A 17,949-nucleotide genomic window follows, 5' to 3' on the forward strand; every position below is an offset into this window, starting at 1 on the left:
CTTTATTATACTGTTTTCTTTTTAACCTTATAGTGTGGTGTTACCAGTTTTGTTTCCACGTTAGATTAACACATTCTAAACCAATGGTTACTTTCATAATACTCTATTTTAAATCCTGATAATCCTTAAAGAAATAATTCTTATAGTTTCATAAATCAGAAATATGTTAGAAACAAATCCTACTTAAAAAGCTGTGTGAAGATCTGTGCCCATTTCTACCCCCTACATGCATACAAAATGGTAACATTTCCCAGTTAGCCATTTAATTCAAAAGCTCAAAGTCTAGAAATAATTTAAAAATGCAACAAGCTATTAACTTGGCATTGTCTTTTGAATTAGGGCTGTCATTTTCAATTGGGGCAGATTTCCACTGTCAGCCTGTTTCAACAATGATTTCCCTGAAGTATATTCAAAAGAAGATTTCTTCTCGAGACCCTCTGAAAGCTGTTACCTTTCTCAGATGGGCCCTCGCCCTGCTCTGTCTCCCTCCCCTCTGCACGAGGGGCATCACTCCCCACTGAACCACTACAGCTGTTCCCATTGGAATCTCGCTTTCTGTCAGCTGTGGATGGTGGAGGGGGATGTTGCATGTCAAGGAATAATGAGCACAGACATATCAACAGACAACAACAAAGCGGACTGTGGCTGGCCGGTGGGAGTTAAAGGCCTTCAGTCATTAGCAGCTTAAGCCAAACATTCCCAAATCTATGAAGCGGGGCCCATTGTTGGTCAGTTGTTATTTGCAGTGAAGCACAGATCTGATCATGTTTAAAGTGGAGGCACGCAGGGCTGGAGTGCTTGAGCCCAAGCAAAGGATGGAAAAAAATAAGCCTTTGTTGGGTGAAAAAGGCCTGTCTGAGACTTTTATTTCTGTCTGTTCTGTGCAACATGTAAGTCATTTGTAGCTAAGTTTTCTTCTGCAAACTTCAGTCAAGGGCTGGGGGCTCTGGCAGTCTAAATTAAATGTTTGCACAGACAGAAACCACTGGGGACACGACACACTTCCACTCAATTGTACTCTGCTCTTTTTTTGTTTTATTTTTAATTCCCAAAGGTAAATGTTCAGAAATATAGAAATTAATTGGAGGCTTTAAAAGATAACCTTCTAGCTCAACATCTACTGTTTTCTAGTTAAGGAATTACCTGTGACAGGTCATTGTGATCCAACTCTCTGGCATGCTATATATTAATAACTAACTTCATTCCAGCCGAGTTGCTGCACATTTAGAGACACCTCCCTGGGTTGATTGCAGTTTCCTATGTGTGTGTGTGGTTTTCTCACCGTCAGCCTGCACTGCACGCTTGCACACTGCTGCAGTGGAGGGTGCACACGTCTGCACTGCTGGTCCAGTTGCCCATGCAGATATTTCTACCTCCCGACATTGTGCAGCCTACACTCCTGAGGGACACGCGCCCAGGGAACTGTCAGAGAAGGGCTCTGTGTGGCGTGTGCAGCAGCTGCTGCTGGCTTGCTTCGTCCCTGCAAGAAGCGACAGTTTCCAACCGGCTATGACTTGGGCCAGGGTCAGGCGGCCGGCCAGCTCCCAGCTCTGTTGTGTAGACTTTGGAGAATCTGGTGTGGCACTTTGGTGCAGGAGCTGGGTGGGAGAAGGGGTATGTTGTGGGAGCGGAGGGCCTGCATGCGTGCACTTGGGCACGTATGTGTGTCCTCCGAGGGTCAGCATTGCCGGGGTGCAGTGGCACAGCCTGGTTTAGTGACGAAGCGGCTGCTCGGCTGCAGAAGCCCTCTGGTCCGGCAGGACGTAAGGCTGCCTTGCCTTCTGCCCTCACCCTGGGATGAGCCGTGCGTGTGAGTGGAGCTCGAGGCACTCTCCCGGGGAGAGCACGGCAGGCCCGGAATCCTGCGCCCAGGAGGGAGCCTTTTACTCATTGTTGAAATAACTTACTTTTGCTTATTTATCTACTGAAGGGTATATATATGTCTGTGTTTATCAATGGGAACTCTGCGGGGACGGTGAGGCACCATCTTCGGGGGGTGACTGTCAATGAGAGATGTCCTCAGTAGAATCACAGACTAACAGCCTGTGATTATTCTCCAAACTTGACTGGCTTAGGGAGACCAGGTGAACAGAATTAGAGCTGAATGTCTGAGTAAGAAACATGCAAATTACTCCGAGTAAAAATATGCTTTTTACTACAATGAATTTTCAGAGTATTTTCCCCCCAAAGCTGTGCCTCCTGACTCTTAAATGGTAAGCAACTGGCTTCTTGATGTGGCTCACATAATCAATTTTTCTTCCTTTTTTTTTTTTTAATCATAACTAGGTTTCCTAAGATTCCTTTATACAGTATTTGAAGATCCAGCTCTGTTTTGTGAATTTTTGTCATCTTAGATGGTGTCTATATTCTTCTGCTTATTTCTTTCTCCTCTGGGCCTTCTTGTTAACAAGATTGAAAAAAAAATGCTTTTCTTCTCTGTATGTTTGGCTCACCAAGGCCAAACACAAAGTCTTTCCTTTTCTGTTTCTCAAGAATAACCTCATTTTTCTATTTTTGCATCAGTCCTGAATGACTTCTCTGCTCAGTTTTAAAGTTCGCAGTGTAAGTCCCAAGGGTTAGTATTGCTTAAATTCGGTGGGGTTGACGGTGACTGTCTTTGCAAAGCCCATTAGCATGGCCTTTAGGAAGGACGTTCACCACGGGCCTGAACGAATGAATGGGGTCCCCCACTTCCCTTCTGTATGTGTGTTCGTGAGTCTGATTCTTTAAAATTAATTAGACAGGGAATTGATTGCAGAGTGTTGCTTCCTTTTGAAGTCGTTTTATTTTGTCTAGTGTTAGTATCTGCAGATGCTGGAGGTGGAGATAAAGAATAAAGGGAAGAGGGGAAGAGAAAATGGGAAATTGTCTGGTGGCTACTAGAAAGAAATTCAGAGGGTCTTAGAACCCCAGCACCTGAGCGGACTGCAGCAGTCAAAATATTTACCTCCTGTTAGAGAAAGGCAAATCTATGGTAAGAAATGAATACCAGAGAGGGTTAGAAGTTTTAGAAACATTTAAAAGATATGAAGACATTTCAAATACTATGTTTGGCATTGTTACTTAGGTATTTATATCTTTGAGACAAGTTGATAATTGGAAGTCTGTTAATAGAGTGTATATTTCATAACGTATCAAAATAGTCTATACACCTACAGTAGCATTATTGTGGCCCAATATTTTTATGTAGTAAGTTATTAGCATATGGATGATCGATAATGTTCCCAGAAAGAGGAAAACACATTTTTAGAGTGGGTTTTTATCCGAGGAAAACAAAAATATACACCCCTTTCTAGTAGCTTATTTTTACAAAGCCTGCCTAATGAATCAGAACAAGAGAACTTGGATCTGATTTTTGGAAAGCCCAGGTACTATTATTGTTCAAAATGCACTTTTACTGAGTTTGAAAAATTTCTTTTATATTTAAAATAAGGGTTCAAATATGCACATTCAATTTTTATAGTATTTATCTATTTGCAAAGCACAGACTAACTAGCAATTGGCTATTAATTCTACAGACATGGTAGCCAGGAAGGTAAATCAGTGACCTATCAAGTATTTTTGACAAGCAGTTTACATATCTGATGACCTCACATTTCCTTTTCAGAGTCAAATGCTATGTAATTGTTCCGTTGTGTGTTTGTATAAAACGAATCACAACATGGTAAGAAAAAGGTTAGAGTTATTAAAATAATAACCTGACTAAAATATTCATTTGAGTTTATTCAGATTGCTCATAATGCTTTCAGAGAGAGCAAAGCTTTTGTGGAGTATCTGCACATTATTTATTATCTTTGGACTAAACTGATTTTCTGGAGTTGCTTTAAATTTTAAAAGCACTTTTGCTTAATATAAAAGCCCTTTAATTTTAACTGACAGATCAATTCTGAAACTTTATTTTGAAAAGAAACTGGGGAAGAATTTGTCTTTCGAATTAAAAGAAGTGAAAAAAATAAACCAGACATTCTAAAAAAATAGAAGAAACCTGATTTTTAGTACTAATGAAATAGTGGGTGACAAAATAGTTGTCTTTTTGATTTTGATCACAAAAAATAAACTGGTAGTGACAGGATATGATGGAGAGATTTGACATCCTGACGAATCACTGTCATTGATTCAATTATTCTAATTCTGAATAAAAGCTGTATACAGTATGTGTTTATGCTACAGTGGGTTTTTTTCAAGTGACTGACATTCATCACGTTGGTTAGACAGTTTTAAAAACCTAGTCTTTGTTTTCTACAATGTTGTCAAGAACAAATAAAGTATAATTTGTGGTATATTAAAAGAAAACTGCTTAAAAATGCTAGTTATAACTGCTTCAAAATATTCTAACATATTTGAAAATGTATTTTGGAAATTCACTTTCTCCTAACGAATGTTAAACAGCTTTTTAAACGTTGGGACTCTACTTAAATATGCAAGTTACTTTTTAACTTTTGCCTTTTGTCAAAAGCTTTGAGAATATGGAACTATGATTCAAAAACCTAGTGTTTTATATGAAAACTGATTCAGTATGGTATACATCCCCAACATGTTTCTATAGTTAGAAATGCACCGCCCCCGCCAACGTTCGTCTTCACAGAGGGCTCACCTGGTGCGATGGAATCTGAGGGGGCCGCAGTGCCTCCTTTGCCTCAGACCCACGTTCTGTAACCCCTCTCACCAAGCTTCAAGACGTGGTTTTCCCCAGTGTCCTGGCATCAATGTAGCTGTCAGTTTGCATTTCAATCCTGAATTATGTCTGTGGACATACTTTCATAGTGCTGACTTCAATCGCTCAGGATTACTAAGTAGAAGACCATCAACTTCTTTTTTTGTGTGTGTGAGGAAGATCAGCCCTGAGCTAACATCCATGCCAGTCCTCCTCTTTTTGCTGAGGAAGACCGGCTCTGAGCTAACATCTATTGCCAATCCTCCTCCTTTTTTTTCCCCCAAAGCCCCAGTAGATAGTTGTGTGTCATAGTTGCACGTCCTTCTAGTTGCTGTATGTGGGACGCGGCCTCAGCATGGCCGGAGAAGCGGCGCGTCAGTGTGCGCCGGGATCCGAACCCGGGCCGACAGTAGCGGAGCGCGAGCACTTAACCGCTAAGCCACGGGGCCGGCCTCTCAACTTCTTTTTCTATGCTTTCCATCACTCAACTTCTTTATATTTATTAACTATTAGTTATGAGATTAATTATCTTTAATGGCGTCTTAATCCCAAAATATTATTTTGTCTTCATCAATTTAATAACAGGTTGCATAAATGCAAATTCATTTTATTATAGTCTTCATATATTAGCAAACGAATTTTTCACTTTTTAAAAAACCTTAGCATTTTTGGTGGCAAGTGACTTTTTCAGAAATAAAGAGAAAATGTTTTTCATATACAAATTTGAATTTCAGAATGTTTCATATGCCACCCACTGTAACATGCACTTTATCATAAATTAAGTGCCTTAATACACGTCCACTAATGACCACTGTAAGGCATTTTGAATTTTGATATTTGATTTGCTTTTATTTAAAAATAAAATCAGCTATTTTCTCTGGATATGGCATAAAACAAATTTTAAAATGAAAGTGTTTCTGCTGACTATGTATAAAAAGTTGGTTAAAAAAATGAAGAATGGTGGCCTCATTTTGCAATCCTAACTGTTCTTTTCAAGGTTGAAGGGTCAAATCGTTAAGAAAAATATTTACATAAGCTATTAGCAATCACAATTAGACTGTCATATAATTCTGCAAGCAAGACTAAGGAAGAACCATTAGAAGTCCAGGTGCGTCTTGCCTCCGGCCATCACGCCACAGCCCGGGCCCCGCAGCTCGGCGGATTCTGCCAGACCCTGTTTGCTTGAGCGGCTCACTGTGTCTGACAAGTCTGGAGGCAAATGCAGTCGCTATGGCAGAAGATTTCAGAAGAAGGAAAGAAAGAAGAAAAAAATAATTAATTTTGCTCTTGCAAGCACACTTCAGAATACAATATTATGCTCTGTTGATCAGCATTTAGTCTTGCATGTAAAATTCCTGCTAAAACAGTTCTTCAGGCTGAAGCCCGCGGTAACCACATCCTGTTCCCGCTAGATGTCACAAATACAGCCATTCCACAAACTGGGCCAGGAGTCTGAGTGGAACATTTCCAGAGTTCAAACCTAAACGTATTAAGATTTTTTCTGATTTAGGTAGAAATGAAAACACGTACATGCACAAATAAAAACATAATCAAAAAACATCACATGATAATGGCAGGGTTGTTTTTTGGCTTTGTTTTGTTTTTGCCGGGACTCCAAATGCTAAAATCAAATATAGCTTTTCAGCAATTATGGATTCCCACAAATGCTTATTTCCCTTTGTCTATTAAGTTGACCCGATGATTCTATTTCAAGGCAATACTTTTTGTAGGAACCTACAATTTTCATAGAAATATTGACATAATGAAAAAAATGATACCAGTCAAATGGTCAATATTGTTCCTATGCTCAGGTGAGTCAGTTATAACCTCTGTTACAGGTCTTGGTAAGTTTGTTACTATGCACGACATTGGGTCATGTTTTCAAAAGAATAGTGTAGCTTGGAACATCTCCCATCCTGTCTTTCTGCAGATACAGGCTGACTTAAGCAGATTCAGTTCTGACCATCGTCACAGGACAGTTACTGTAATTAGCAAGAGCTATTCATATTTCAAAAGAACTTTTTCCGGTTTTCAAAAGGATCTCTATTAAATTCCTTTAACTGTCAGTGCTCCCAAGCCCACGTGATTTGTTTCCTAAAAATCCAAACTCAAAGGAACACATCTGCTGTGTGCAGTGCAGAGTGGGGGTGGAGGCTAAAGGTAAGAAAGGCAGGAGGGGCCGTCCCCTGACGACTGACCACAGCCTGCAGAGGTGAACCGACCTGGAGGTGACCTCTCGGAAACCCTTTATTTGGAAAAGTCCCTTCAATATGAAGAAAAATTAAGATGAAAAAGGGCAGAACCATTTTTTTTTTTGTAAAAATATTGTGATATACAAACATATGTTCTGGCTAGTTTCTTTCCTGATAAAAGGCTTGTTTATTGTCATGTAAACACAAGCTGTGTGATATCAAAATATTTTAAAACATTAAAAATAATTTATGAAAATATTCTTTCTTGATTTGTTTCCCTGTACTTACTTTCTAATGCAAATACTTGTAGGACAAAAGATATTATTATACAGATATATGATCAACAAAGATGTCAGAAAGGTCAAGAAAGGCTGTAACATCCATGTAGTAATATTCACACACTATTATTCATTTGTATCCTTAGCACTCACACTGTCACACATTAAGTAATTAAATGTCTATTTCTTGAATGACATAAAAAACTCAAACACAACTTTGTTTCTTTGTTTTAAATAATTCCTTCATTTCTTCATACTCTACTTTGTTCCAGAAAGGACTGCAGGTAGAAGTGAAAGTGTGAAAGGTTCAGGAATCTAAAAGAAATGCACAACTCTGAAGCCTGAGGTTACGAATGTCTTTGTAGTGTTAACTCTACCAATGTTCCTGTGAGGAAGCAGGAGGGAAAGAGACATTTATTATATGTCTGAGTTTTAATGTTTCTTTAAGATCCTGTAGTTATTTCTAATAAGCAAAGGAAAAATGACTAGGCTACATGCACGATCTGAAGGTTGTCTGAAACTTACAGAACATTCAGCATAAAAAGATGCGTGTGGGGCTCCTTTTGGCTGGGACCTCACAAAGGTGATGTCAGATGGCGATCAGGCTGTTCAGGAGTCAACTGGAGTGAACAACATTTGGAACCTCCTTGAAGCAAGGCGCTCTGAAGACCATGTGGACAGAGCGCCCTCCCCACTGGGCGGCTGCTGACAGCCCAGCCACAGTGAGGAGGCAGGCACACAGGAGGCCTCACGTGCGCCCTCCCGGGCACGTCTCAGGACAGGCGGAGACAAAGCAGCACTTGTGGAGGGGAGGAGAGCAGGACGGAGCTTCACAGAGACGGGCTGGGTGTTAAATAATGAACTGGACTCTGACACGTAGAAATGGTGATTTGCTTAACAGTAGAATTGATTTATCTTTATGATGCATTTGGCTTAACGGTCATCCTGCTCAGATAATCTACATGAGGAAACGGGTAGTTTATTCAGAACCAGCACAACACCATTTATTTCAGGAGCTTATCTATTTGCTAAAAATTTCTCCTCCTCTGCTTCTCTGCAATGAGTGCGAGCCAGTTGGCTAAAAGCCCTTCACAGCAGAAGCAGCTAAACGTGACGTGTGACATGCCTGGAAATCTTTCAAGCTGAATGGTTTTGAAGAAAAGTCAAGTACCATTTGTGTGTAACTTCTGAGCATAAAAATTTTGGGTGATGTGATTAAATGCTTCTAACCAAATGCTACGTTGTACAGCACATTGGCATACTCCTGTCCTTTGAAAAAGCCCCAGGCCGGCTCTTCGAAATCTGTGAATCCACATGTGACTCTGCCTGCCCCGGCTGACGGTCACCTGAATGAGCTCACGATGCAGTCAGTTTTGTCCTCTTCCTCTCTGGGCTTCCCCCGTGCGCCGTGTCAACGTGATGTGAAGCAGCGAGGAAGGAGGAGAGATCGGGTTCCAGGCCTGCCAGGCGTGTCCGGGACTCCCCCTCCGAGGCTTCCAAGGCCCTTACACACTTGCCATGTAAGTGTTCAGATGCTGCTGTACCCCAGATCTGTCTTCTGAGAAACGTGTAGTCCGACACTTGGCCTCTCGTGGTGATCTCCTTTAGACCAAGACCGCAAGGCTGTGACGGTGTGTGAACGTTTAGACCGAGAGGTTTCACCAACTAATGGTTTAAATAGAAATCAGACTATAAAAAATATCATACTATTTTCAACCTCGTAAACCAAATCAAGGCATTCACCTTCCTCACTTTATCCCTGGGGTTCTGAGGCAAGGGCCCAAACGTATCTCACATCTTGAGCTGACATTTTTCCACCTGATTTTCTTTTTCCAGATTCTGGGAGGAAGGGATTGCACTGCTGACACAGGCGATGCATATCTGGCTGGCTGCCTGCCTATGTTTTCCAGTACCCCCTTGTCTCCAATGATGATGTCCACGTAGGCACAGGGACCAGGGAAAGGTGTGACAACCCCCAAGTTCCCGGGGGGCCTGGGAGACGTGCACAATCGATCCCACTGGATTAACAGGTCCCTTCTCTCCATGCCACACGGTGGGGAACAGCGAGGCTGGCAAATACTCCAGCAGATCAGGGAGCCGCTGCCAGATGGCCCCCTAGACCCAGGGAGCCCTGGTCACAACGGAGCAGTGGCAGCAGAGGGGCCTTGCTCTGAGGCGAGGTGCACCGAGCCACACTAGGAGATTCTCCCTCTCTGCCTACCTCTGTCTCTCTGCCGGGCTGAGCCACTGTCTATATTTTGTTATCCTTGAGTCAGTAACTAACCGATCCTAGACACACAGGACTGGGTTTCCTGGCTCTGCTGCTCCCTCCTACGTCCTTGTCTCCCAGCCTGCCAGGCCTGTGCTCGGCACTGTTCGCAGACAGAAGGGGCAAGATAAGGAATCTAGATTACACTGGATTTGAGACAAATTGCAGGTAAATACTCATTAAAATAAGTTTAATCAAATTATATTTTTCATATTTTGCCAGGACCAAACCACCAGGTACTGTTTGTTTTCTGGAAACAATTGATGTCGTACATTTTACCCCAGAGCAGATGAGGAGAGATTTGTTTTAATCTTTTTAAAATTTCTGACATTTCACACCTTGTATTACTCGCAATCACAGAAAGGGGTGTTAATATTTCGAAATACTTTCTAACAGATTTTTTCTCTTCTCTTTAAAACATAGCCAACTTAAATTAAAACTTGTCAACAGCTTAGAACACACACTGGTCTCTTAACAGAGGAGAAAGCGACAGTCTGACCCGCTGTCACTTACTCTCAGCTCTGCTCTCTCAGCTGAAGGGAAGGAGGGGCCAAGAAGGCCAGACCTGGAAGTTGGACACATCCCTTCCGCTCACGTCCAGAACTCAGATGTGGCCGCCCCTGGCTGGAAGGGAGGCTGGGGAATGTTTGAAAAGGTGTCAGAGTACGTAACAAATCTATTACTACGGAAGAAGGAGCACATGGGTACTGGGAGACAACCAGCAGTGAGCTACAGCTCCGAGGAGGGCTGTAGCTAAGGGTCGCCATCTGGCAGCGCTCACCAGCGCCTGAGCTACGGGCCCTGCCCGGGGCCCCGCTCTCAGCTTCTGACCGAGAAATGCACACTTGATGCCCCACCAGCCCAGAGGGCAGGGGTGAAAGGAGGGTTCAGAGTCTCTCTTGCTTTATGCGTAAAAAGAGAGACATGCTTCCCTCTCCTTTGTGGACAGACTGACTTCCTCCCAGGACATGAGGAGGAGGATAGAGGGAAGGAGGCAGAGAAGCAGGCTTTGCTACAGTCATCACCACAGGCTGCTATTATTTCTTCACAAGATTTCAGAGTGTTGTTTCACCTTGTAAAAAAAAAAGCTATTATATAATTATTATATTTTTACATTGTTACATTTATATGATTCCCTAATCCTTATTACAATATAATGTAATATTGCAATTATTCTACATCTGGTTAAAATTTTGCAATGTGGAAGATGCATTTGCCTAATTTTGGTGAATTTTGTGTTACTCTCACAGATAACTAGGCCAGTGGAAACAATGCCAGAACCAAATTTTTGCTCTTTTTGGATTGGTAAGTGTACATTTTGTAGGGGCTGAATATTTCTGGAAAAAATTCTGCCAAATATGGTCAGGTCTTGGGTTTTACTTTTTGTTTAAGATCCAATCTATTCTCAAGGTTTAAGATTAAAATTGTTTTATCGAATGTCGTAATCATACTATATCCTTTTAATTGAAAAAAATTCATTTGGTTCTTCCTGATTGAGTTGAAAATTAGACAAAATTTCAGAGTTAGAACACTGCACATTGGCTGCCCACTGAAGAACGCTCCGGTGTGCAATTGTGTTGACCGTCAATTATAACTGACGGTACTGTCTTGCCTCCCAAATCACCTCTCTTAAAGCACATTGTGAAGAACTCACTTGTCTAAACAAAAGTGTGATTTGTGAAAAGGCACATGTCTGTGGCAGAGATGGCTAGCTTATTTCCAATATCCATTCTCTTCCTTCCTCTGCAGCACGTAAGAGAGTCTCAGTATCAGCAGGGCACATGGCCTCCCAGAAGCAAGGTCCCATTTCCCAGCTTCCCTTTGCCAGTGGGTGAGGCTGAGTGACCACGCTCTGGTCCCTCCGTCTTGAGCAGAAGTGCTGGGGTTAGGCTCAGGGCTGGGTCCACGGAGGGCATGCTTCTGCTTTGCCTTTCCTTAGCACCACTATTTGACGCGGCAAGAGGGCCCCCGCCCCACCCCTTCCTGGGTGGCGAAGGGGATGTGCCATCCAGAGCCTGTGCCTTTCTTTATGGGACATACTCTGGGGACTCAGAGCCTCAGCTCCTGTCCAAGTGGCCACAAAGCCTGCACGAGTCCCTTCCCCAGGTTCATCCTCCACGCGTGGACCCTGCTGTCGGTGTGCACACCCTGGGCAGCGGCCTGCAGGCCGATCCTCCTTTCATCTCCATGTTCTGGAGTGGAGCCCTGATCTTAAATTTAAATTGCCTTTCTAGGAAGGTATGTTTGTGAAGGAAGGAAGATAAAACATATTTGAAGGTCTGTTGGCTTGATAACTTTTAAATATTTAGGCATATGATAATGTGGCTCTTCATTTGTGTTCTTGTTCTAGGCTCCACGCATGCTTGGGACAAGCCTAACTCTCCTCTTCCCACTTGCTGGAATTTGGATTTGAGGGCAGGTGCTGAAGCAGCCGTCCTGGACATCGAATGGAAGCTCTGGGCTGAGGAGGGCAGAGCAAAAGGACAGAACTAATCTAGGGTCTGCTGACACCATCTGCCACCAAAGGAGCCCTGGGTCACCGAACTGGGCTTTTATGTGAGAGAGATGTGAACTTCTATATTATTGAAGCCACTGTGTTTTTGAATCTGTGAAATAACAGCCTAATCTCTATCTTGTTTATAGAGAATTTGGTACCTGGAAAACGGAGCAATCAAGTTCTCAGATCTAAATACATGTTGGCTTAGTGGTCAGAAGGTGGGCAGGGAGGTCAGATTGCAGGGTGGAAAGATGGTGACCCCTGTTTGCTGTGATGACATGGAAGGCAAACCTCACAGCTCCCGATCAGTGGCTCTAGGTGAGATGCTGGAGAAATTCAGATGGGAATGTTCATTGGGATGTTAGTTGCTTCTTGCCACTTCCAGTAAAGTTATTTATAAAAAAGAAATGAACTTAGGCCAGAGCTACAGAATTTGCAAGAAGAGACAGCAGGGACTACAGCTCTGGTAGAGGAGGTGTCTGCTGCAGCCACAGTCTAGATGACCAACAGCTTGGTGATCTGAACGGTTCTGTGGCTGCACACTCAGCAGGCACCTCCACAGATGCCTGCTTCCCTAAGCTTTGGTGAGATGTCCTCGTCAGAGGCTGGCCAGGCCAGAAACAGGAGCCCGCCCAGAGACCAAAGTCAGATTAAGGGTATCATCTTCCCTTTCAAGTCAATTATTTTAGATGGCTTCAAGCTGGTTACTAATAAGATGAAGGAGAGGGATATGGGTAGAACAGAGAGGCCAGAAAATAAGACTCAAGTCTTCCCATGGACTAGTTGTGTGGACAAGCGTCCATCCCCCCCGCCTTGTGGGGGGCCTGCGTGCAGGTCAGAGGCTGGAAGGTGTGAATTAGATGCAGCTCTACCCTACTGAGAAGGGAGAAGAGAAGCAGGTGCTATCTTCCTGCCGCTTTTTCTGTGCGATTGGCAAGCACCCTGCGTCGGTGTCCGGTGAGCAGCTCACGGGAGCTGAGAGGCAGCTGTAGCAGTGGAGGCCAGACTCATGCTCCAGTGTCCAGGTACTTGCTTCACGGGGGTCAAGGAGCACTCGCAGCGGCGGCAGTGGGAACCTGCTAACCCCAAGATGACAGGCACAGAGGTGTGCACTTTCAGCTAGCAGCTCGAGGCGGTCTCCGGATTCCCACCTTCCTGAGGCAGCAGCTTCCCCGGAGGCCGATCTCGGGGCACTGTCCTCCAGCCCTTCCAGTTATTTCATTAGCCCCCGAGTTTCTGGTAGAAACTTTCCGACTGCATAAAATAATCAGATGGGATCTGTTTCCTGTACTGAAGACCAGAGCTATGTCCAGACAACTCTTTGGCTGTGATTACTTGTATGTGGAACTGAAGGGAAGCAAATAGCCCGAGAATCTTCTCCAGTCTTGAGGAGATTGTATTCCCAAAGAAACTACAAGCCTGGTGCAAGTCTACGATTATTCCAGCCCTAGAGTAATCTTAGGTCCCCAAAGCTGACCTAGCAACAAGTGGGCTATGAAAGACGTGCAGCTTCCAGGGGCATCCCCTCCGATGGTGACCTCATGCAGCCACTGACGGTGATGGACAAGGAGTGACTTCCCAAAGGGACACACGAAGACGGACAGGGAGTTCCCTCCAGAGAGCAGAACTGGGGCTACCAACGGGGCTCACGTCCTCTCCTGCCAGGGCGGAGAATTTTGCAGTTTCTAGCTAGTAGGATCCCCGCTTGCCCCTGAAGAAGGGGTGTCTGTGGGAAGAAGGCTGCGCATGGATACCTGGGTTCCAAAGGGTTGTGGGCTGTGACAGAGACTCATAACTACCCTCCAATCTTTCCTCTCCCCTTTCCTCAGTAGAAGAACCCTTGAGTGCTCGGCCATCCTGAATGAAGACTTCATGTTCACGCCTCCCTTTCAGCTAGTTGTGGACCATGTGACCAAGTCCAAAAATTTGAGCAGAAGTGATGCTGCAACATCAGGATATTCAAAGGGAATTTGAACTCAGGCAGCCTGACTTCAAAGTTCACATTCTGACTCGCTGCTCTACGTGCAGGAACTTTTCTGAGCGCTAGAGAGAGAGGAGTGAACGGCGCAGGAAGATGCCCGCTTCAAAGAACCTACAACTCCAGAAGGACAAGCGTGTGACTCCACGAGAGACAGCTAACGTACAGGAAAGACAACTCAGACAGGAAGGGGTGCTTTTAAGGAAATAAAAGGTAGTTTTATGAACTTTTATGAAGATATGATACTGGCTGGCGGCGCTACGTTAATTGGTGAAGGCCTTTCTGGAGAGTGCATTTGAACTGAGATCTAAATTTTGAGAAGGGACCTATGAAGACCTGGAAAAAGAAGTTTCCAGGCAAAGCGAAGAAAATGCAAAAGCCTTCAGGTGGGAATAAGCTTGGCAAGTTTGAAGGACAGAAAAAAAGTCAGCTTTTCTGGAGCGTCAACAGACAGGGACGTGGCTACGGCCATGAGAAGTTTGGCTTTGTGGGCAGGTATCAGATCGTGTGGGTTTGTAAGCTGTGGTAAGCGACTTGGATTTAACCCTCAGAGCAAAGGGGAGCAAGAGAGTGACATACACTTATTTCCATCAATATTGGGACCAGCTCACCCATGTCCTTACAAAACCACTTAGGACACTTTCAACACTAGAAAACAACAGTTGTTGCAAACAGGTATATTCCATTAAAGACAGAATTTTCCAAAAGATGGTATACACAGGCTGTTCTAGACCCTGCTTGCTTCTGATTCAGGAAAAACACTCTAGCCATGAAGTGACACACAGCACCCCCTCTTCCTGCCCCTCCTGTGGGAGTGGTGGTTCTCCATCTCATGCCAGAAGACCCCGGGGGGCTGGGCCCTGTGTGAAAGGGTCGTGGGTGGCGGCTGTGGCAGTACCGTTGCTGGGGCTGGTTTGCTGAGTTTAATCCTCTCAAAATGTGAGTCAGAACTTTTTGGACTCCAGTCGTAATAAACCACCATGTTTCAGTCCCCATGTTCTTGAACTTTGAGACGTTTAAGATGTGGAGGAGTCACGTTATTTTCCTCCTTTATTTCATATATCGACAGAGAACAAACTAGATTATTCCTGGAGAACTTTCCTTAAAATAGTTTTACTTTCTAGACAAACTGAAGGCACTATCTTTTTCTTTTCTTTTGGTTTCTCCTTTGTTCTTTTGCACATTTTATTCTCAGTGATGGTCTAACATGAGCAGGACTGAACAAAAGCAAACATCCAGGTAACAGTGGGAATAAGGTGCTGTAGACTGTGACCCAGACTTGGACCGTAGAAACGCTGCAAAAGATGCCTTCCCTGAGCGCCCCTCAGGCTCTCCTCCGGGCTGAAGGAACGGATGGGAAGCAACACATGGCCAACTACCACCCTGTGACTCCCTGACCGTGCGCCCTTGCCTGAAATATGACTCCTTGTATCTCCCCAGCTGACTCCCTTCCATTCATCTTCCCTTAACTGTGTGGCAGGGCTTCCTCTGGTGACCTGTTCACTGGCCTCCCACTGCTGCTAACCCCAGTGTTGTTCCAGTGGCTCTGGAACACACCATGCCGGCAGGAGCAGGTCGGCTCCCGAGTGTGTGGAATCTGAATTAAGCCCCAGCAGGGCCAAACTGAGAGATGCTTGAGACCTGGGGCCCATGCTGCTGTGGCAGCACATGGAAGGAGGCCAAGATGTCCCTGGGGACAGACCAACATTCTGACGTGCTCTTGAAGCCCACTTTGTCCAGGAATCCCCCTTTCTAACCGAGACAAGTGAGGAAACATTTTAGGAGTAATATTTTAGGTACTACCCCTCAGGTGGCTTAAGAATAGTAAGATATTTTAGGAACATATACTGTTTTTAGAAATGACTATTGAGTTTGGAAAAAAAAACTTCTTTTAGAAATAAATTCAAAGTGCTAATTATATAAGAATTCCTTTTTATCCCTTTTTTTTTCTTTTAAGGCGTATGGAAACTACTCTGGAGGTGGCAAAAGGTAACACTTTGTTTCTGTCTACTAGAATTCAAAGTAACATTCACTCCTTACCATAGTCGGAAATGCCCCACTCAGTAAACTGTTAGCAGATAAATGTGTGTGTAAACTCAAGGCTGATCCCCAAACCCTAGAGATTTTTAGAACTACAGCAGATCCACCTTTCAATTTAGGACTGGCAGAGGTCTGACTGATACATAACTAATGGATCAGAGGAATTCTGAGGTGTGAAAGAGCAGGAACCAGGGAATTTTGAAATGAGATAATTGCTTAAGTTATCATATTAATGTCAGTCCAATAAATACCTTTCAAAACTGGCAGCTTTTGACGAACACTCCTCTTGGAAATGTGGCAATCATATATTTTTGTACACAAGTATAGAGCGTATATGAACATAATACTGATTTCCCTTGGCTGTCCATGAAGGAGTCGTGGGAGCATAATGGCCAGTGTGTCTGCTTGCATAATACCCGACAGCGTATGCAGAACGTTACCCCACAAAGCCCTGCGATGGGTACGAAGTGCTAGGTGGAAATGGCGACGTTAATTCTCCCAACTACTCTTCAGTTACTTTGGGACCCTCACATTTGAGGGTCTGCTAGTTCCTGGGTATGAAGAAAGAATTTTTAATGGGGCCAAATGTAAGTGTTTACAAGGGGGAATTGTTGTTTTTTATTAGGAGCTGCCTTATGTTCAATAGTTGTATTTACTTTGTCAAGCTAGCCAGCATTAGAAGTCCCCATTGCTAGGCAGCCCCGAGCGTCTGCGAAGTATTTCTGGGCATTCAGAACTGGGGCCTATGCTGACCAAAGCCAGCGTCACCACAGTGTGCTCAAGTCCTCCGAGGCCTCCCCGCCCCCAGCCCCGAGCAGGGCTTCTGCAGCAGGAAATCCTGGGCACTCCATGCGAAACATATTTACATGACTGAAACACGGCAATTAACACGTTCGTAAAGCTGGAAGGGAGGCACATTTTAATGGTTTTTTGAAGCAGGCTGATTTCCTGGAGCTTTCAGTCTTATTTTATCCTGCTCTGCATGCGTGAACAAGTTGTTCTTTACTGTAGGTATTTGACAAAGTCTACCTGGTATGAATGCGAATGAAAAGAAAATAATACAAAACTTAACTTTATGTTTGATCTTTGCCAAACTGTTCCTAACTTTTTCCACCAGTTCAAGGTATATCGAGGGCTGTGCTATTATTGTTGACATGTTGTGTTAGCTTTTATACACAGGCAGTTAGGTAGTATGTTTTTGGTTTGACAAATTGAAGTGTGGCTTTCTCTACACTGCCTGTATAAAAACTACCATAATGAGCAGAAGTATCCAGTAGGGCAGGAGCTTCTCACTCCCCAGGGTCAGATAAAGGTCCAGTCTCCTAGGTGGTGTCCATTCCACCTGCTCCAAACTTCAGTGGACACCCTGGTGGTATCCGTAGTGCTGTTTGGTAAGTGCTATTGTATGTGTGGGTATGTATGCCTGTTTACACATAGAAATAGAAATGTATAACATGGCAATGTTGCCATGAATATTTTAATATATTTTAAGTTTCTACACTAATTAATTGCTGAAATCTTGGTAAAATTTAGAAAAAAAAAATCTCTCATATCAGAGCCCTCTGAAATGAAATGAAAAGAAAACTTCCATTTTCCTTTTGATTTTTGAAAGCATGCTAACCCTGGAAACTCCCACCTCAATTCTCACCTAAAAGTTTATGGCAAATTTATGAATTACACTGGTTTCAGACAGTCACTGGGTACCTCTATCTGCCCCTCCACAGGCCTCCCTCCTCACCCATTTTAAAGGGAGCTCGGTTAACAGCCTGGGCAGAGCAGAGCCCTCTCCACATGCCTCAGGGCAGGGGTGGGGCAGCACCCGCCGAGCGTGCTTGCTGAGGGACACAGATTAGAGAGGAGGACACAACTCCACAGATAACTCTGTACTGAGGTGACTTCACAGATCAGAACTAAGAGAGAGTCCATATAGCCTCAGTCAGAAAACCTCTCCATGAATAATGGGAAATATAGTTAAAGGAAACAAAGCAAGAAAAAAATACTGATGATCAGAAAAGAGCAGAATATTTGTGAGTACACAGAT

The 17,949-nt window shown here is 43.8% G+C and overlaps 1 protein-coding gene across 1 annotated transcript in view; it reads right to left on the reverse strand.

The window, feature by feature from the left end:
* Positions 1 to 5,245: 5,245 nt before the first annotated feature.
* Positions 5,246 to 17,949, reverse strand: part of ELP4 (elongator acetyltransferase complex subunit 4) — a 240,597-nt gene continuing 227,893 nt past the window's right edge. The window contains exon 10 of the mRNA XM_004418554.2: positions 5,246 to 5,882. Within this exon, the coding sequence (XP_004418611.2) occupies positions 5,751 to 5,882 (132 nt within the window). The 3' untranslated portion in view covers positions 5,246 to 5,750. The remainder of the gene's footprint in view (positions 5,883 to 17,949) is intronic.

The sequence above is a fragment of the Ceratotherium simum genome, chromosome 7, assembly GCF_057802395.1.
Source record: "Ceratotherium simum simum isolate JZ-2026a chromosome 7, ASM5780239v1, whole genome shotgun sequence".
In the NCBI taxonomy this organism is placed as follows: domain Eukaryota; kingdom Metazoa; phylum Chordata; class Mammalia; order Perissodactyla; family Rhinocerotidae; genus Ceratotherium; species Ceratotherium simum.